This window comes from Drosophila yakuba, chromosome 3L (assembly GCF_016746365.2).
Source record: "Drosophila yakuba strain Tai18E2 chromosome 3L, Prin_Dyak_Tai18E2_2.1, whole genome shotgun sequence".
In the NCBI taxonomy this organism is placed as follows: domain Eukaryota; kingdom Metazoa; phylum Arthropoda; class Insecta; order Diptera; family Drosophilidae; genus Drosophila; species Drosophila yakuba.
In genome coordinates, this window is record NC_052529.2 from 20431007 (window position 1) to 20451259 (window position 20253).

Consider the following 20253-nt stretch of genomic DNA (forward strand, 5'->3'; position numbering starts at 1 on the left):
TTAAAGCCACTCCATTCCGTTATAAGCTGGGCTGACCTGGCACTTTGAATTAAATGCAAATTTAATTTCCACTGTACCTGTATCGATCTCCGTAACTTTGGAGCTGAACCTACACGCTCCATCGAAGACCATTAATATAAAGAAGCCGAGTTGCGAAGTGACTGCGTAGGGTAAACAAAAACTGGTCACTTACCTTGCCACTTGCGAGCCACCCAGGCCACATGGTGGGTGGGTGCTCCTCCTTTGGCAGAAGGACACCACCGCTGTGGTGTCCAAGTGTCGCCGAGTCCCCGACTTGATGGGCACTCGTTGGTCGCTGGATACTTTGGTCACTTGCTCCGTGCTGCTTGAGATTGAGAAATGGCACTGCAGCCGTCTGGCGCTATTATCCCGTATTTTTTCTCGCCACCTTCGTCCTTGCGTCCTGTCGTCCTTTGGTTCCTTACGTCCGACTGTGTTCCTGAACTGCCAGTCGACCATTATAAATTGTTGTGTAGACCCCTTGTGGCCGGCGTTCAATCCAACACACTTCGAAATATCCACAAAAATAAATTGGTCCGGAAACTAGGTAAGAAAACTTGTTGAAGAAACGGGCTTTCGTCGCTTACTTATTGTTGAGATTGCTGATAAATAAGTGTAATTGCCAATTTCTATTTATTCCATATTCTTATTAGTTTATTTTAGTTGAAATAAATTGCAATTTTTTTTTATTTAATACGAGTATTAATTGGAAATTTGGCAGAAAAACCTTTTCTGAACTTTTCTCACAGTGCACCCATTCGCCGTCCTCTATTTGCCATCCTTTGGCCCAATTTGTCTGGGTGCAAGTGTCTGAGGGACTTTTCCCACCCATCTGGACTGGCTTTGTTTAATTTTCCAATTGTTGTTACCCGAGAGGAGTCATCGCCACCGGCGTGAAGTGTCATTAAACTCGTACCAATGCATTAAGTGCTTATTGTTTGCCCATTGCTGGGCTCAATTGTTCAAGCCTAATTACCGTTCAAACTTTGTCACCGAATGGTCCTTGATGGTGTTGATGCGAGTGTGCTGCTGGCCAGTTAAATGGACCAGGAAGTGACAAGGATTTGGAAACTGCGGTTGCATCGGGCTTCAGATTCTGCTGATTCAGTCGGAAAGAGCTGCACAGCACAATGAAAGGAAATAAGTAAAATACATGTTATTAGTTAAAACAGCTTTGCTCTTAAGATTGCAAATAAGTATCCGTTTACCTTTTCAGGTGAGTCCCATATTTAATTCAAATAAAAGGCAACACTTTCGCAAAAGAAAAACATACAAAAATGGAGTTCAGATTCTTGATCTTGTTTTAGGTCAGTTTGTTCAATGTGCTCCTTCAAAATCGGAATCGCAGTGCCGGAAATTGCGCTTCACTTTCAGCAGCGAGCGCTGACCTCTTGGACAACACAGCCCACAGCCGCTGGACCGACCCAGTCAGAACACCACCCACCACCCACTGGACCGCCCACCCGACGACCTTTTGCATGTCGGCAAGTGCCGGAAGCATCTGCATGATACTCCTTGCATACATTTCGACGCCGCCTCCTTTGGATTCAACGGCCTGTGCATCCGGAAATTAAACATTTTGCTCGTACTTTCTCAGCCCCTGCGGTCGTCTGTGTGCCTAAGTGTGCAGCCATTCTCCGCTTGTTTTCGATTCAATTCACTTAGGAGAAATGCCAAAAAAAGGGAGAACACACACCGAGCCACAGGGAGTCACTTTCGGGGGATGCACCTTAGCAGAAAGTCTTTCAAATTTCCATTTCACTAGTGGCCTTTCCATTGTCCCACACACACGTAGAAATGTGAAGGTGAAGTCAAATGTAAAAATGGACGGCAACACTTAGTATATGTATCTTTAAGTGTACTTTAAAGTTCCCAGAATACTTGCCATATTATTCCCGTGCTTTTAATAAATAAAGATTTTCTATGGCTTATCACACTTCTATGAATTCAGAAGAACGTTTCCAGCTTGCAGTTTTCAACGGAGATGCAAACCAGACAAACAAAGCAAATAAGTGTGTTCCCCATTATGCTATTGAGCTTATCTGGAATTAAAATATTTGACACATCACATTCGCAGGGAAAGTCAGGATTAAGGTTGTATTCAGGACTTCAGAATCACGCTGAATTATTCAACATAACTTAAGATGTACAGTTGGCAATTAATATACATATGGGTGTGCCTATTTCTAGCAATCATGTTTATATAAATCCGATTTATACTTCAAATCATTTGTTTAACAGACTTACACAACAACTAGATTGTACCAACCATGCGTATGAGTAATGTAATTATTATTATACATATTGTTAATGCAGTTTCGCGGCTCACTCTTTATCTGTTTTTTGTGAAACTTGGCCAAAAAGTTATTTCCTTACATAATTCGTATATCTTTGGAGTTACAAGGTCCACTCTAAGTTTGACTGCGTGCTTTATCAAATTTAGGATAGACTGCCAGGAAAAGTTGTGGTGTCTCGGAAAATCCTCTGCGGCAGGCTTTTCATCTCGATACGGTGACAGACAATTATAATTGTACTTAATTCTTTTGATTGATGCTTTGTGGGCTCTGCACGAAGACGCATTTTCCAGCCAGCCAAAAAGTACAGACACTGACAAGCCAGATCGCAAATCGACGCACCAAGGTGTGCGGATGGCCTCCCCTGTCATGGGCGAAAATAAATATTATTTATGGCTTTCATTGATAAATATAATTTATTTCTCTAATTTGTACCATGGGAATTTCCTATGTGCCAACAATCCGGCGCTTTTTGTTGCATCCTAAAGCCTCCAAAAAGAAGTAAGGTGACAACGGTTGAATTATTTAATTAAATATTATATGTGGCCCATTAATACGAGTTATTAAATTTGCGTGTGTCACTTTAATCTGCTTATCCACATGTACGGATTTAATGCTTCAAATTGATTATTACTTTAATAGAGCTTGTGCTTTAGAAGCCTGTCGGCTTTAGCTTTTGCTTTACAGCATCATACTAAATTCCACCTTGAGTAATGTACGACTCACCGTGCACCTTTATGAGTCTCGTCGATGGGAAACTTCAAGCCATTGACGGTTATTTTCTAAGTGCATTAAACACTCAAGACATGAGTTATGAATTCTGACTTGGCACGTGAGAGAAACTGTGGACACAATTCAATTTAATTTTGTTGCTTCCCAGAGCGCGCACTAAAAACATTAGTCACGAGTAAAAGCCGCTTCTTTTACAGGTCCACCCCTCGGAGATATATAATGCATGGAAATATATTTTTATTGGCAAGGAGGAAAGGATTGGAACTTGGCCTGGCCAACGGTGCGAATGGTTTTATTTATGAGTTGAGTGTGCATTTCGATGTTCTGAATACGCTAAACCAATCAGATGAAATGGTCTTTATAAATCAGAGTCCTTTCTACAAAACGATAAAATATTAAACGATTGAATCGGTAGTCTTATATACAGGTTATACATTCCTCGTAAGGCCCCCTAATTATGTACGGCATTATTTGTACGGGAAAATATTGTCTTAAGAAGGTTGTCTAAGGTTTTCTGTGCATTTTTTAAAGCTTTGATCAAATCAAGATAATAAAATAAACTGGGGTTAGGAATAACAGGGCCAAATGCTTAGCTCCGCAGTTAACAAGTAGGGAAAACAGACTTAAGGTGCTAGGAAAGCAAAAACAAGTATTCACACGTTGATGGAAAGCACCTATACAGAGTGTGTGAATAGCTGTGAGGATGGGGTCCTCACCCGTGCCACGTACATATAGGATATTCGGAGCCCCTGGCAAACTTTCACTCTTTCGGGCGGTTCGTGGATTGGGATTAGGATTCTCCGGAGTGCGATTACCGCCGACTAGTCTGTGCTAACAGTTGCTTTGGGCCTCGGTGCTGGTGAGCTCTGCGCCACTGCCACTTGCCATTCAATGGAAAGTGTTGAGTTCGGTAACTAAAACCAGCACGCACTCAATAATCCCCCAATCGTGGAACAGTGGGCACTGCCTAGCAAAACTTACCTCGAATACCTTTCAAATATCATTGGTACTTTGGAAAACCAACAGGAAATTGATAAAAGACATCCTGCAGCGCTTCTATACATTTCAAAGCTTTCTGATTTTCTTCAGTCTTCAGTTCGACAAGTTTGTACGTAACCATTTGTACAAATGTGAAATGTTTCCATTGCTAATCACAATCTGTAGGTTAAGAACCGCTATCAATAAGGTACCTATATCTATATAGTTTTAAATAGTAATATTAATATTACTAATACGTGTTACTTGTCAACCGATCGATCACTTTACAATCGATTGTAAATAACCCCTCTTTAATCAGTAAAAACAGCCCGAAAACTCTCAATGAAAAATTCACTCGGAAGTGAGTTCTTTTTCTCGGGAATGTAATTAAGGCATCATCAGCCGTTTTCATCAGTTCGTTGTCCGCCAACAAGGTGTGGGAGCGACTTCGATGGGGGCGGGGTAATTAAAATGGCAAAAATAAATACCTATTAAGAACGTTTACACTGATTGACACTTTAAGGCAATTTCCGGCCATAATTCCATGCCACAAAATGGTACCCAAGAAGGTGTTTACCCCAGCCAAAGGCCCAGCCAAATGTAAAGCTATCGATTTGTGGCGGGAACAGAGTCGTCGAACAGGGGGAAGGGTAGTGTATTTAGGCCAGGCCTGACACGCTTTACATTAATTTGAAAATTTCGGCTGTGTCCGCTTTAAGTTGGCCTCCCTTCCACAGAGGGCACTTCAAAACAGGGGTAAGTTGGGCGTAACTCGGAGTGTTAAGTACCTTAAATTATGAAAATTACTTTCTCCTTCAATTTAAGGTTGTGTTGCATATTTGTAGTGCTTACATATTATGTACTTATCGTGCTAGAGCATCTTATACATTGCGTATGAGCGATATTTGACTATAGTTATGCAGTTTTAAGTATTCAACACTTGATTTGAAAGGGAGAATTTAGTTTGGCATCTGTTTGATATTCGGGCGATATTTGTTGTGTAGTATGTTGTTTTGAGAACCCCATGTTTAACATGATTTCGAAAGAGGTCAGCTGTGGTTTACCTAGATTTGAAAACGAAATTAAATGTTCATTTATTTTGGAGCCACAGTCATAAGCCATCAATCCTCTCTTCTGGGTGACAGCCTTTTCCGCTGACTGCGCTGAACTCACTGTTGAAGTTGACTAAGCTGCCACATGTGGCTGATATGTGCGTTATGTGCTGTATGTGTCTAGTCGGGACATTTGCCGTGGCATCCTTTAATTTGTGCCCCGTCATATTGCACGGTGTGTGTCTGAGGCAAGACTAAATTTCGCTGGAGAAGGACTAACACATACAGGGTAAATTATTATAATATCAATGGAATGTTATATCCTATAATTTGATAAGTTTGTACAGATCCAAAATTAGTTTTGTATTGCAACAAATTTAAGGGGGAACTCCATATAGAAGCCAAAAATCTAGTGATTTGTGGTTATTTATTTTTTGGAAAATAAAAAAAAATCACATCAAATTGGTATTATATGTATATATTCAGGACAATGTTTAAAGATACGAAGAAAACATTTTTATTGTTCAAAAAATTATAAATAATTAAAGTTTTGGCTGATATTGTATCTCGCCTCGCCGCTTTGATTTGACGAACGTTAAACTATAAAAAATTGATCATTTTTTTTTTTTTGTTTTTTTTTTTTTTTTTTTTTTTTTTTCGATCAGTTTTTGAAAAGCAATAAAAAATGATATTTGTCCAAGTATTTTGAAGCAAATAATTGTACGACTCACTTAGTCCATACTACATTGATATTTATTTTTTATACTCGTAGAGTAAAAGGGTATACTAGATTCGTTGAAAAGTATGTAACAGGCAGAAGGAAGGGTTTCCGACCATATAAAGTATATATATTCTTGATCAGGACCAATAGCCGAGTCGATATGACCATGTCCGTCTGTCCGTCTGTCCGTCTGGCTGTCCGTCCGTATGAACGCTGTGATCTCAGGAACTACAAAAGCTAGAAAGTTGAGATTAAGCATAGAGACTCCAGAGACATAGACGCAGCGCAAGTTTATCGATTCATGTTGCCACGCCCACTCTAACGCCCACAAACCGCCCAAAACTGCCACGCCCACACTTTTGAAAAATGTTTTGATATTTTTTCATTTTTGTATTGGTCTTGTAAATTTCTATCGATTTGTCAAAAAACTTTTTGCCACGCCCACTCTAACGCCCACAAACCGCCCAAAGCTGCTACTGTCCTTCGCCACTTACACTAGCTGAAAGTAACTGTGGTATTCAGATAGTCGGGGAACTCGACTATAGCGTTCTCTCTTTTTGTTATTGGTTCTTGTAAAATTCACCCACGATTTGCAAAAAACATGGTTCTGAGAACAACGCCACGTATTAAGGTAAGCGATTTGCCTCACGCACCGGCCAAGAAGCGCGCCTGCTTTTGAAGACTCTGCCATTAACTTCCACAATTTTGATAACGAGTATCAGATTAGTCGGTGTAAACTTCGGACATTATAGCGTTCTCTCGATAACATATACCTGAAGACAATAAAAAAATCAATTTTTTGAAATGCCTAAAGGGAGTTTCCCCCTTAACTAAGCTTCCAAATGACTTTAGTTTGGTTTTCAAAAATCAGATTTACAAAAAACCAAATTAACATTGTTGGATAAGCTGTGGAATTTAAAGCAAAAGTTGAATGTTTGAGTTCATTTGATTTTATTGAATGTTTGAATTAATTTGATTGGTGGTTGGATTGAGTAAAGATTAGAAGTTCTTAGGGTGTAGTTTTACAAATTATACAATATTATAATGTTTCCGCTCAGCGGTCACACTGTCTATGACCAAAGAGCGCGATCAGCGGCTGAGTCTGATATTAATACAGTGCTATCTCGATACAGTAAACCACATAAAAATAAAATTTGCTAATCAGCAATATACATTAGAATTTCCTAGGACTATGGATAAACATCTTAACATACAATAATATTTATAATTATGTACAATTTGTTAGGAGTACATGTTTTCCATTGATTAAACATGTTTCAAAAACAGTTTAATATTTTAAATTAAGACCGAATCTTTAGTTTACTCTTCTTATGTATACGAGTGTTTACTGTTTAAAGAGAGCGCTTAATTAGATTCTCGTTTACTCTATACATGCATATGTGCGATAAGAAAAACTAAAAACAAAAACAGCTGTAAAACTCGATCGACAAATAAAAGTGCTAAGCAGGTGAAAATCGAATTTTTGATTAGATTGAGCTGAAAAACTAGAACATATTAACCGGGACCCAAAAGCGTCGACTCTATCGCACCTGCAAAAGTAATATTAATAATTATAAGTTCAGCAAGTAAATGACACAATTTCAGTAACAATTGTTTTATATACTTTGTGTGTAATATTGATTATACTTACTATATAGACACATGTTTAGAAATAAAACAAAATAGAACCACTAGTTTTAACATCAGAAGCAGCGCATAAATGTGGAGAAAGCGCTAATACTTAGAATCTTAAACTTTTGAGTGAGCAAAAAAGCAACTAAGATGAGCCAAGTGAAATCCGTACTCTGCGTGGGCTGCACGGTAATTGACTTCGTGACCATCAATGGCAGCTTTCCCAAGGAGGACACCGATCGGCGTTGCCTGGATGGATTTTGGCAACGTGGCGGCAACGCCTCTAATGTGAGTACTGTTCTGCGGGTTCTTGGATGCAAGGTGGACTTCTTTGGAATGCTCAGCAGGTCGGATGCATTCCGGGTGCTCCTCGACGATCTTGGGAAGCGGGGAATCGGCACAAACGACTGTCCCTTCACGGACAGGGATCCGCCCTTCTCCTCGGTGATTCTGGCCCAGGATTCCGGAACCCGCACCATTATCCACTGCAACAAGGACTACCCGCAAACCACTTATGAGGACTTCAGCAAGATCGACCTTTCGCAGTACGGATGGGTACACTTCGAGGCCCGCAACACGCCGCACACCCTAAAGATGATGCAAAGCATCCGGGATTACACCCAAAGGACCGGGCAAGCCATCATTATCTCGTTGGACTTCGAAACGAGGTATGAACAGAACCAGGAACTTTGTGCTCCTTGCGATTTTGTGGTCTTCTCCAAGGAGCTGGCTGGCCAGTTGGGGTGGAAGACACCGCGTGAGTCTTGTGTGGAGCTGGCCGCCAAAATTCCCGGGAATGGTCCAAAACCTGTCTTCATTTGTCCCTGGGGAAGCGCCGGAGCTGGAGCTTTGGATGCCAATGGGAACTACTACGAAATGTCTTCCTATCAACAGGATAAGGTGGTGGACACGCTGGGTGCCGGGGACAGCTTCATGGCGGGACTTATCTACGCCACCCTCGAAGGTCGGCGAAGTCTAGCGGAGTCCGTTGACTTTGCCAACCGAGTCGCCAGTCACAAAATCACTGGATTCGGCTACGAACACATTTCGCAGCTCAGCTCAAGCAAATAACAATTGGTTTAACTCCAGCTTAGATTATTGGTTTGTCTCTTTGAAGGAATTTATTAAGATAAAAGCCTGGCAACAAAACGTTACTGTTTAAAAATTCGTGTCACTTGTGCGTTATTGCACTGAATAATATTATATATGAAACAGAATAAATTAATAATTGCATCATTCTCTTGCAGGAATGCTATTATAAGAAATAAAATGTAAAATACATTTTTGTTGAGTTATATAATAAAATGACAACATCTCGCGAAATAGTTAAAAACTCCTTTACCCAAAAATGCAGTCGGATTGGAAATGAACAGCGCTTATGTATTTTCACAAATTTTATAAACTTGTCAAATTCATTATGATTATATTATAGTTATTTTCATTGTTGATTAGGCAAAGAGTTTTATTGTTGGTCTGGAGAGACTTAATGATTTTAAATCCCTTGCTTTGCCAGTAAGGTAATATCCAAATTGGAAATCAAGAAGAATCATGGCAGGATGAGTCTATAGGTCCTCTGCTCACTTTTAATGTTTATTCAGTTGGGAGCCTCTCGTTGTTGTCTATGTGTATTTTATAAAGTCACCTCGTTGGTCGTCCATATCCGAACCGATGGCTGAGGCATTGATTCCGATGCCGCTCGAGGCGCTGCCGGATTTTTGCTGGCTGTTTAGTCCCTCAATAAGCTGTTTAGAGAGGTGTTGATTGGTTAATTTTGACCCAGAAAAACCAAATTCAGTGGCTCACCTTTAATCGCAGGCGCTTCAGTTTACGCAATCGTTCGAGCCAATTCGACGCGTACGGATGCTTTTTCTGCACACTTTGGTAGACTAGCGACGCGAGCTGTAATTTATCACAATTAATGAAAATCATACTTGGTAACCTATGCTCACATTGGCATGCAGCGCCATTTGTCGGGCCAGTAGAGGAGCACTGCGATCGGAGACTATTCGGTACTCTGCGTGGCACACGAATTTCGAAATCTCCGATCGCGCCTTCACGTACACCCTGTTCGAGTTGAGGTCAAGTGGCTCCACGATCACGCAGGCGTAGTTAAATTGGCCCTGGAAGAGTATTAAATGGAAATAAATCTCGTTTATTACAATTAGTATAGAACGTAGGGTTAGAATTCAAACTAATCAAGTACGGATTGGACGCAAACGAACAGTTTAAAGGTCGAGCCCTTTAAGTTTGGGTAACCTACGGATATTGTGTTCAGATTGTACTCCTCTCCGCTCTCGTTATAGATGATCTTCACGAAGTCATTGCCAATGTGGCTCTTCTTTTCGTTGCAGTTAGGATCATCCTGCAGATTGGTGGGCATCAGCGTAGCGACATGGAACGTAACCTTCGAAGGAAAATACATTGGTGTTACTCGCTCCGTAAATCAGTTGGCGATAACCACTCACCTGCAGTATGTCATCCTTCCAGATATAGGCAAATTTGCCATCTGCTCCATTTCTATCCAGCATTATAAAAAGGTTGTTCTGCTCAGCTTCCTTTAAACTGACCAGGGTGCCGATATTACGCAGGAACTCCACATACCTCGCACTTCCGTGCGAATTGCGCAAGATCTCCACCTCGTTGTTGCACTGCCCTTGGCCCACGTACAGCACGCCGATCTTGTGCGTCTCGAACGGCGGAACCAAATCTATAAGGGTGACAGCGCTGCTGTTTTCGGGACCCACCTTCAGTGGCTCATCCGTTACACCCAGCTGGCCAGTGGTGTATAGTTGCATGAAAACAAAGCTCGGATTCATGCAGAGCTTAGCGTTGATGGGCGGCTTTGCTGCTCCAAAATTTCGGAAACTGTTTGCCGGCGGTGGACGTGTATTTCCGTTGTTTACCTCCCGCACCACCGAAATGGTTTTCGAACGACCTCGCATCATGTCTCCGTTTCCATTGTTGCCGTTGTCATAATCGGAGGTCATCACTCCAACATTGGTGCCATTGCTACCACTGCTGCTGGATTTGGCCAGTGCACCGGGCTGGGGAACAGAGGTGCCTCCAAAGCTAGTCACTCGACCCGTGCCCAACGAAGGTGGCTGCCCTGGCGACAGCGGTGGTTTACCCAGCTTCAGCGTAGACGCTCCTGCTTGAAGGTTGCTTCCTCCAGCCACATGACTGCTGACATCGTCCGCCGAGTGTTGCTTGGGAGGTAGGGTGCCGCTTTCCGGTTGCAGAGCCAAGGCTGCGGCCTGCGAGGGGGGTGTGGAGCCCGCGATCTCCTCCGGAATGGCCTCGCAGCTCACACGCATATCCTTGGTGCTGTACTGAACACTCTTCTTTTTCAAAGTCAACAGCGATTGTGGTTCTTCGGCGGTGGCTTTCACGGGCTCCTGGGACAGAGGCGTTGGCTTGTTGGTTAGGAACGACTGCCGCCAGCTGGAACTCATCTCTGGACTGGAATTGACCCGTCGGACGGGATTTCGTGCACGACTCTGAGCATCCTCAAAGGCCAGGGAGTCGTCGTCGGCTTCGCCATCACTCACACTTCCACAGAGAGCTGCCTCCTTGCCGCGCTTTCCGGATGCTGGGACCCGCGGTATGGGTATGGCAGCAGCAGCTCCAGTGCTGGCAGTATTTCCATTTCCATTACCGTTGCCATTCCCATTTCCATTCCCTCCGACCGAGTGAATTTCTTCCTGTCGCTGAAGGGCACGAGCCTTGGCAACCATTCGACTGCGCAGTGCACTTGCCTGAGGAGCCGTTGCTGCATTAACCTCCGGTTCTGGTTCCGGCTCGGGATCAGCCAGCGTATGTGGTGGGACTTGGATGGTATTGTCCGGTCCAAAAACTCCGCCATGGGCAGTGGGAAGAAACAGTGACACAACATTATTGAACGGCAAGTCCTGGCCAAAGCAATCGTTGGTGATAGGGTTTTGAATACGGGTTATCCACGATATGTTGCCAGTGGGCCGACGAACCAGAACCTCCGCCCAGCCAGTGCAGGCGCGCACGCAAACCGGCTGCTGCACCACGGATCCCGACGAAGGACTCATGCTAACGGAGGATTGGGACAAAGAGTTTCCCAGGAGCGAGGTGTTGCTTCCCGTATGTGGTCCCTCGCCTAAGGCACTGCCCAAGGCCTCGGGATTGGACCCTCGACGGGAGAGCGCGTCTAGCGATGCCGTGGAACTGTTTGAGATCTGTCGGTGTGGATGACCGCCTGCAGCTGCTGAGTTCGACGAAGAGGAGGAGGTGAGCTCCGTGCTTCCAGCCGACTCATTCCCGCTGCTGTGCTGCAGGCTCACCTTGGTGTATCGTCTCTCCCGCTCTGGCGAAAGTGGAGGCGCTGCATCACTGAGGCTCTTCGAGTTTAGACTAATACTAGGAGCCTTGCCCAACTGAGCACAACGTTCGCAAAGACCACTGCGCGTGGGCGCTGACGGGCAGCCGGAGGTGGTAATGGTCACCAGGTTGTTGCCCACCAGCCACGTCTGCGAGACGCCATCCTTTAGCAGGAATTCCGCTGCTGGAAGACTTCAAAGGAAAATAATCGTCATTACTGTTTTAAAATCTTATAATAAAAGAACACACACCGCTTGGGCATCGACGGACAAGGCGAATATGTGTGCCGGGCCAAGAAATCAAAGCATGTCTCTGCCAGTTCGGCGTGGAAGTTGCGTAGACCGTTGTTCATTTGCGGCCGCATCTCCAGGTCGTTCCAGGCATTAGCATTGTTGCGACTTCCGCGCTCCGTGAGACTGGTGCTCCGCTTACGATTGGATGAATCCTCGTTTAAGGAGTTTAGGTTCACAATGTCGCTGGACAACATCTTGGCATTGGACTGAATCGACTGAGAAAATAAAACCGAATCAATAAAAGTAAAAAAGTTCAAATTGGTTATACCTACGCTTTTGATGTAGTTCACGCAGTTCCTCCGCAGCTCAAGCTTACACTTGAGGAACCATCCGGCGATGACATGGTGGGCCAGGGAAACTGTGTAATGATCGTAGCGATGCGGTTTTGTGTACGGGAGCGTGATGGCAAACACGTACATGTTGTGCATGGACGTGAAGTTTGCGAAGAGATGCTTGGAGAGATGTATAAGCACTAAAGAAATGGGACAAGCATTGTTGAGTTAGCACTTCGAAAATCGGAAAATCGATCTTATTCACTCACACGACAAAAATTCCAGAACCGGAGTGGCCAACGCATTCGTATCCGACATCTTGCTCATTTGGAGCAGTACGTCAGGAAGCTTTCGCATCAACGCCTCCGGCATCTCTAGTATTAGGATGGTCATGGTGTTGATGCAGACACTGGCTATGCCAGTAAGTACCCTCGAGTTAAGGGCTGTTATAATGCCGTAGTGCTGCTGCGGCTGCAGGCTTTCGTGGTAGATAACCAAGGAAGCTATGGCGGGCAAAACGAGGGCGTGAAACTCGTCGGTGGGCCGCTTGAACTTATTGTTGCTGACCAAGTTGATCTTGAGGAGAGTGTTGGCCAGCTCCTCGATGTCGTTGCCCTGCACCAGCGCCTTGTTCTGCAGCACCTTCGGCAGTTCCCTGATGACTAGCTGGAACACCTGATAATCGGTGTCGTGTTCAAGGCACCTCACAATCAGCTTACAGACTCGTCGAATGGATATCGCTGTGGAGTGGGCTTGTGGCAACAGCGGTGAATCAATTCCCAGGTAGGTGCTAAATTTCACCACCTCGTTGCTGCCCTCTGGATAACCAATATGGTAGGAGCCGTTGGCCCGGGCCTTCAGCAACCAGGCAAATATCTTAAAATGTAGAAAAAGAAGGTTTAGGGTAGGATTCCCGAATATATCATCTTTTTCACTCACTTTATAGCGCACAACACTAATGTGCTCGAAAATTTTGGGTCGGTCGTAGTGCAGTTCCAGGTGATCCATTAGAATATTGAATATTTTAAGAGCATGGACCGCTGGCAGGCGATGCAGCTTGATGGCAAACACTTTGACCAAACCATCAACAGCGGCGATGATATCCGAGATTTCGGATTCGTTGCTCACCAATCTAACGCTCACTTCTGTCATAGTACCGTCTCCAGATGAGGATCCATGTCGCGTGTGCTCAAAGGGTCGGTTGATGAGCGCCTCGAGGATATCCAGCAGATCCATGCACCGTTTCGTGTCGCAGTGGGTGGCAAAATTGGAAAGAGCCCGGGCCACTGCCACTCGCACCTGCACACTTGGCTCCTGGTGGATCTGCGACAGGTGCAGCAGCACCACGCGACTAAGGATCTCTTCTTCATAGCAGGCACGGTTCTGGTCCATAATCTGAACCAGAGCCTCGATCGTCTTTATGCGCACGTTAACGTTGGACATGCGGTAGTAGCGGCGAACGAACTGGGCCAGTACCTGGAGCCAATCAGGCCGCGTTGCTGTGACCCGTCGTGATCGGTACTCGATTAAAGCAAGAACGGAAGCCTCCGGCCGTCGATCGGCCACTCGCTCGATGAGATCGTAGATGCGCTCCACATTGCCCAGAATCTGGGATCGGTCCTGTTGCAAAAGCTTCTCGATGCAGTCGATGTTCTCATGGAAGTTGATCTGCAGGTGATGCAGGCGATCCTTGTTTATGTTGGCTGCTTCGTAATACTCGATGTTGCTCACGATCGAGGACATTATCTCACAGATCAGATCCCAAATGATCTCTGAAAGCTGCCGCTTGGTAATCACCATGCGAACGCTGAGGATGACTTCGAAGGTCACGATCACCTGACGACTGTCTAGTGCCTGTGGAAGAACAATGATTTATTTACAGACCAAGTTAGGAAATTTTATGTTTACCCGCAGAAAGGCTGTAAGCACATTCGTTGCATAGGTCATAGGTGAAACCTGGAAAATAATGTTTGATCCGAAGATGTTCATGTTAAGATGGAACACAGCCCCACGCAACAAGTGGGCATCATCGTAAAGACCCCGATCGTTGAGGATGCTGCACATCATCTTCATGGAATGGTATCCCAACTGGGTGCCCAAAAGGTTCTTCATGATCTGTAGAGTTTTAAAAGTGAATATGGTTTAATTTTATTCTGTAGGAATCCTGTATATATACTTTCTTACGTAGAAACAATTAAAGCCAGTCATAGAATAATAGTTAGGCCTCGTAATTACATTGCACTTGAGTTTTTTAAACGTAATAAGTAACACTAAATATCTTTGAAATTTTAATCGGTTTACAAACACATTTGGCAATTGTCGAAATTAGGAAGTTTTCAAAATGAAAAAGCAAATTGTAAAGGAGTTCATAACCGTAAAGAAGGTGCTTCACCTTCCGCCGGAGCCACCACCACCGGCACCACCGCCGCCAACTCCGCAGCGTCACGTCCTGGCTGTGGGCAGCTGCACCCTGGACATGATCACCATCGTGGATCTGCCTCTTACCCCGGGCCAGGTGCAGCGCACCACGGAGGGAAGCTGGCGACGCGGCGGTCCCGCTGCCAACATTTGCACAGTGTGGCGGCGACTGGGCTTAGAGTGCGAGTTCCTCGGCGTTTTGAGCAGGGTTAGGGCGTTCGAGAGTCTATTGAATGGATTTCAATCGCAGGGCATCGACATTTCCCATTGCCCGCTGACGAATCACCGTCCTGCGCACCGCAGCATCATTGTCCAACGCAACGTAGATACACGGACCTTGCTCGAGTTCGCCAACGCCAACCAGGAGCTCACCTACCAGCAGTTTGTGGGCGCCGTCGACTACCAGAAGTACTCGTGGATACACTTCGAGTGTCGTAATCCCGTTGAGATGCTGCGCATGGTCCTGGCGGTCATCCAATTCAACGAGCGCTGCCCCGACTCGAGGATCATCCTCTCCGTGGATCTGGACAACTTGCGACCCGCCACCATGTTGATGGCCAGTATGGCAGACTACGTCTTCGCCCGGAAGACCATGATGCGTACGTACTCTTTTATGAATGGGCGCGAGGTTGTTTGGGCGATAAGAAACGAAATGCGAAAAGCACGGACAAAATGGGAAAAAACCCAGCCCAAAAAGATGCCCTACCTACCGCCTGATCCCCCAGACGAGTATCTCAATGGAAATTGTCCCGGACCGCTGAATAATCAACCCGTCGTGATATACAATAATTATGTGGAAGGCGCCAGCTGCCTGATGGCCGACGACACCTACTTCAAGGTGGGCGCCCAGATTCCGTCTAAAATTGTGGACGTTGTGGCCGTAAACGACACCTTCTCGGCGTCCGTGATATATGCACTGCATAAGGTCAAGATGCGGCTGAGGGATGCCATCGAGTACGGAACCCGGGCGTCGGCTCTGAAGTTGACGGGAAACGGATTCGATGTGCTGCGGTGTATGCCCAAGGATCTGATCGGTTGTTACTATGCTTAAAACCACGTTTATACAGATTGATTTTCCATAATTTAGTAAAACATACTCCTTTAAAACAATCAATACGTCAACGAATACGGCGAATGTAATTTCCTTTTAAGGTCACTTGAAGGGAACTGGGTCAGCGACCCACTCATCTGTCGTCGGTATCGTATGGACCTTGAATACAGTTCTTCCACCTGGGGGCCTTAGATTCAATGATCACTTCTTATTTCGGGAATAGTGTTAATCATCATCGGGCGGAACATGTTGAAAGATAAGAAGTGCTGAAGTCAGCGGAACCCTCGATAAGTGCAGGAAATATCGAGCAGATAAAGACTGAGCAGAATACTCATTAGTATTAAAAAACAAATGTCGGAGCAATCTCTGTCAGCAATTATTAAAATTGCCAAATAAGCAAATGGGCTGATAAATCTCAATCAAAGCGAGGACATAAAAAGCCAAGTCATTTCCAGTCAACGCCGCATTCGACGGATTCCCTCCATAAACGCGCATCTGTCAACAATGGAGAGTGAGTGAAATAAGAGTCGCTGGCTTCAGTTTAATCAAGGAGATTTCGGTTCTTCCAGATCGCTTATTAGTTTTATGGCTGGTTTTGGGCATCACCACAGCATCGGGTAAGGCCGAACTTATAGATGTATCCGCTATCTGCAGGATATCCGATCCCTGGCAAATGCTGCCCCACAAAGACCACTGCCAAAGGTTCTATGTTTGCACTGGCGACGATGACCTGCCCATCCAGGAGTTTAGCTGTCCGGCGGAGTACCATTTTAGCAAGAAGCTTATGATTTGTGTGCCCGGAGCCTGCACCGATGAATCCGTATTTTGTGGACTTACGAATAGTGTGGAGCGAATCCAGAGCGATTGCTCGCGATACCGACAATGTCTGGGGGAAGGATCCTTCACCGTGGCAAAGTGCTCCGTAGGAAACTACTTTGATCCAGCCCGCAGAGCATGCCTCCCAGTGACCATAAGTGCAGCACATCAGTGCAGCTGTGTGCTGCCGGATAATGCCACCCTGGCGAATCCAAACGATTGTGAAACTTATTTCCGATGTAGCTCCGGACACGCCGAGCTGGTCCAGTGTCCATCAGGGGACTACTTTGACGAGCGAGTGAGCAGCTGTGTGCCGGATCACACGGGAATTTGCCTGGAAAAGCCGACGATGCCGCCAACACTCACAGAGCAAGCACTTGCTCTGGACGAGTGCATCCGGACGGGCAGCCGCCTGGCACCGCACAGGCGAGATTGCCAACGTTATTACGTATGCGCCAAAGAGCGGGTGCTGGAAATGCGCTGTCCCGGGGGTCAGTATTTTGATGTTGTACAGCGCTACTGCACTCTTGATCTGGGAAGCGAATGCCAGGCAGTGCAGGCGGAGGAACAAGACCTGCAGCCGGAGGATATTATCCAGGTGGACATCCCAGCGAAAAATAAGGTAAAGATTCAGGGACACAAGCCGGTTCAGAAGATTTCCGAAAAGGAAGTGGTACACGACCAGGAATCACCAGCGACGCAGGCTAATGACAAACGCCCACAGCACTCACCCGAGGCACTCAGCAGCTACGATAAGTTCTCGTCGAAGTTCATTTCTATATAATCGGGTAATTCTAAGCTACCATTCATTAAATGAAGCAATATCTGACATTAACAATTAATAAAGGAAACCTAATAATTTTATATTTGCCCGCTGTTTGCATGTATTCAATTTATCAAATAAATCAATTACTTCAACTACATGATGTTTTGATGTTTTAAAGACTTACCTTAAATGAAGACGGGCAGTAGGGTGCATGATTTACAGTCCGGCACAAGGTGGTGATGCACTGCGGCAGCGGTTCGCTTGGAAAGATGGTGTACCCGATGACCATCTCCAGAATAGTGAGGCACTGCAGACCGATTTCGTTTACGGTGACGCTGCAGCTCAGGTCGCAAGCGTTTCTGAAAATAAGCGGGATCCTCCAGCTAGAGTTTTGAGATAAAGAGTGCGTCACTCACTGCACGATGCCCACAAGGATGTCTTTGTCCAGATGCGCCGCATTGAACTTGATCAGGTTGACCAGAATGTCAAGATAGGGGCTGAGCAGATTAGCCTCTGTGATGGCTGGGATCCAGAGCAGCATGAACTTGCCAATCTGTGGGAGGGAGCAAGACAGTCATTTCATTTCATCAATCATTTAGGCCAGAAATGGGTTAACCTTCTCCTCGAAGTTTGTGATATCCTTCCCATTGTCGGTGAGAGTGTCGAGCAGCTCCAGAAGGTGACGCAGATCCTCGCGCGCTTCGTGGTTCTGAATGACCAGGAAGAACTTCTCCCGCATGATGGTCAAGTTCTTGTACTGTGTGTGGATGAGCCGCTTATAGAAGCTCAAGGCAATCTGGCGCGTTTCTGCCGGCTTGTTGGGCACGATGAGATCGTTGGTGAGATTGAATAAAATGGTGATGGCAGTCTGTGGTGACGAAGTACGAGAAATGACACAGTTTTATGGCACAAATTTGACGGAACACGCACCTCGTCCAGATTGAAGTTGTGCAGCTGCATGTCGCCCAGCTCCTTTAGCATCCTACAGCGCTGGGCCACCGGCTGCTCCGGGCGCAGTTCCCTCTCAAACTCCGGCCGCAGGGTCCGCTCGCCCACGTAACCTGCGAATCCCGAAATCCCAATTGAGTTCTCTTGCCCACAATGGTGGTATGGTGCAGTGGTGCTATTTGTTACCTGCCGGCAGCGATTTGAGGAACAGCTTGAACTTGGACTTGTCCTTGGAGCTCATGGTGGGTCCTTGTAAGGGCGGTGGTCGGTGGAGCAGTGGCGGTGAGTGTGTGCAACCAGTAATTCCTAGCCTAGGTCCTAATAACAATTTATACACAGCGCAGAACAGAGGAAGTCACTAAACAGCTGAGCGCAGTGTTACCAGTCGGCGATGCGGATTTTGCCCCAAAGGCGCACGAGCTCCAATGTAAAATACTAAAAAGTCCACCACTTTTCCGCCTAATTTGAATTTGAATCTTTGTTTTTGCCTAATTTAAGTGCAATCAATTAAAATTAATTATGATATATATAAAAAACTAAAATCATTGCTTTTTGCACTACCCCTAATATTCAAAGTTTTTCCCACACGGTTTTCAGTATATTTTCTTTGCGGTGACATTTTTAACATTTTGTCCTTTAATAACTAACTTTACTAATAACTAATAATACATTTGTGACAATTTTCACTTTTGTTTTATGTCGGCATAGGTATATGGTGCTTTAAAAGAAAAAAGATTTATTGATTTATTTATTAAATAATAATAACTGCACTATTTTTCTTTCATTTTATTTTTTTTCTAAAACGTTTTTTTGATTTTCTTGAAAAATAAGAACAATATTTTTTGAAAATATAAACAAAAAACTGATTAATAAAAGTATCCAATATAAAGTACGGAAAGAGGGTCATTCTTTCACATCCTCTAAATTCTTAAAATAAGTTGGATAATTCTCCTGTAGGATTAACTTTTCGTTTGTTCAATTCCTTTTATAAGAGGTCGAATACGCTACCAATTAACATGCTGTGACTTTTGTTTAACTTGAACGACATTTAACTATATTATTTCACACAATTTGAACTCCCCCAATTGAGTGATATCAGGCCCCACAGCACTTTTAAGATGTGATCGGCACTTGGATAGGTGGCGGATCATCCTCGAAAGTGACATCTAGCATATCATATAAGTGAGGCAAGTAAAGCGATCTCCGGACTGTCTGCCTACGTCATAAATCAGCCAAGAAGCCGACTCGACTTGATGTGGTGTGTGTGTTGCCGTGTCTTGACGGTTCCTCCGTGTCGATTGGGCTCGTTGATTTATAACAAGTTGCTGCCGCTTCTTCTCCAGATTCGTTGTTTGGCTTTAATTGCTTCTGGCCGTTATGATTGTATCGATACAAGGTTAGTCAATTGCACTAGGCAAGGCACAGGGTCTCGATTACTTGTATAGGAAGTGTTATTCGCGAGTTTGGACAGATCGGAAACGATTATCTTGTTCCCGAGCCGATGCAAATGTACATTTATCTCTGGCTCTTTTATGGCATTCCCGGCCATTAAAAATCGCCATCGGCCAATTAGCGTCTATAAACGGGCATATCGTCTGGACCAAAGTCTGAGCTCTTCTATTTATAAAACGAATGCCCGATTTGATGCCAGCCCAGGAGGCCGCAAGGCACGATGACTGGGCTGGTTAGAATCGTGATCGCAATAGCCACGCATGACAGGTGTAATGGCAGCCCATCTGGACTGGGGACTATTTTTATCGGCCCAACGAAAGTGAACATCACATTTAGCGCTTCGCAGTCGCGGCTTCAACCGGTATGTGCGTGTATATGTGTATGTGTATGTGAGTCTGAGTCTGACTCTGAGTCTCAGCCGATATATATGGCCATATATTTTTCTACTTTTGTTCTGTTT

At 44.9% G+C, this 20253-nt stretch overlaps 4 protein-coding genes across 7 annotated transcripts; 3 read left to right on the plus strand and 1 right to left on the minus strand.

Moving 5' to 3' along the window:
• Positions 1-7207: 7207 nt before the first annotated feature.
• On the plus strand, positions 7208-8779 carry LOC6534842 (ketohexokinase). 3 transcript variants are annotated; one of them, XM_015195384.3, is made up of 2 exons: positions 7579-7718; positions 7775-8779. In XM_015195384.3, the coding sequence occupies exons 1-2, from the start codon at positions 7642-7644 to the stop codon at positions 8499-8501; spliced, it is 804 nt and encodes a 267-aa protein (XP_015050870.2). In that variant the 5' UTR covers positions 7579-7641; the 3' UTR covers positions 8502-8779. The 3 variants fall into 3 exon arrangements, with proteins under 3 accessions (XP_002095514.2, XP_015050870.2, XP_015050869.2); XM_015195383.3 differs by having other exon boundaries at positions 7584-7718; positions 7778-8779; XM_002095478.4 differs by having other exon boundaries at positions 7208-8779.
• A 10-nt stretch (positions 8780-8789) lies between these two features.
• On the minus strand, positions 8790-18716 carry LOC6534843 (tuberin). Of its 2 annotated transcripts, XM_039373648.1 has the most exons (15): positions 18528-18715; positions 18324-18454; positions 18010-18261; positions 17810-17946; positions 17578-17752; positions 14251-14457; positions 13282-14196; positions 12612-13218; positions 12343-12542; positions 12029-12285; positions 9896-11969; positions 9691-9834; positions 9380-9550; positions 9234-9329; positions 8790-9172 (listed from the first exon to the last, which is right to left on the minus strand). In XM_039373648.1, the coding sequence occupies exons 1-15, from the start codon at positions 18580-18582 to the stop codon at positions 9050-9052; spliced, it is 5544 nt and encodes a 1847-aa protein (XP_039229582.1). In that variant the 5' UTR covers positions 18583-18715; the 3' UTR covers positions 8790-9049. The 2 variants fall into 2 exon arrangements, with proteins under 2 accessions (XP_039229582.1, XP_039229581.1); XM_039373647.1 differs by having other exon boundaries at positions 12029-12542; positions 18528-18716.
• On the plus strand, positions 14610-15870 carry LOC6534844 (ketohexokinase). Its single transcript, XM_002095480.4, has one exon. The coding sequence runs from the start codon at positions 14684-14686 to the stop codon at positions 15809-15811; it is 1128 nt and encodes a 375-aa protein (XP_002095516.2). The 5' UTR covers positions 14610-14683; the 3' UTR covers positions 15812-15870.
• LOC6539725 (peritrophin-48) lies at positions 16019-17493 on the plus strand. The gene is made up of 2 exons (XM_002086577.4): positions 16019-16322; positions 16381-17493. Exons 1-2 carry the CDS (start codon positions 16316-16318, stop codon positions 17409-17411), a joined length of 1038 nt encoding a protein of 345 aa, XP_002086613.1. The 5' UTR covers positions 16019-16315; the 3' UTR covers positions 17412-17493.
• Positions 18717-20253: the final 1537 nt, after the last annotated feature.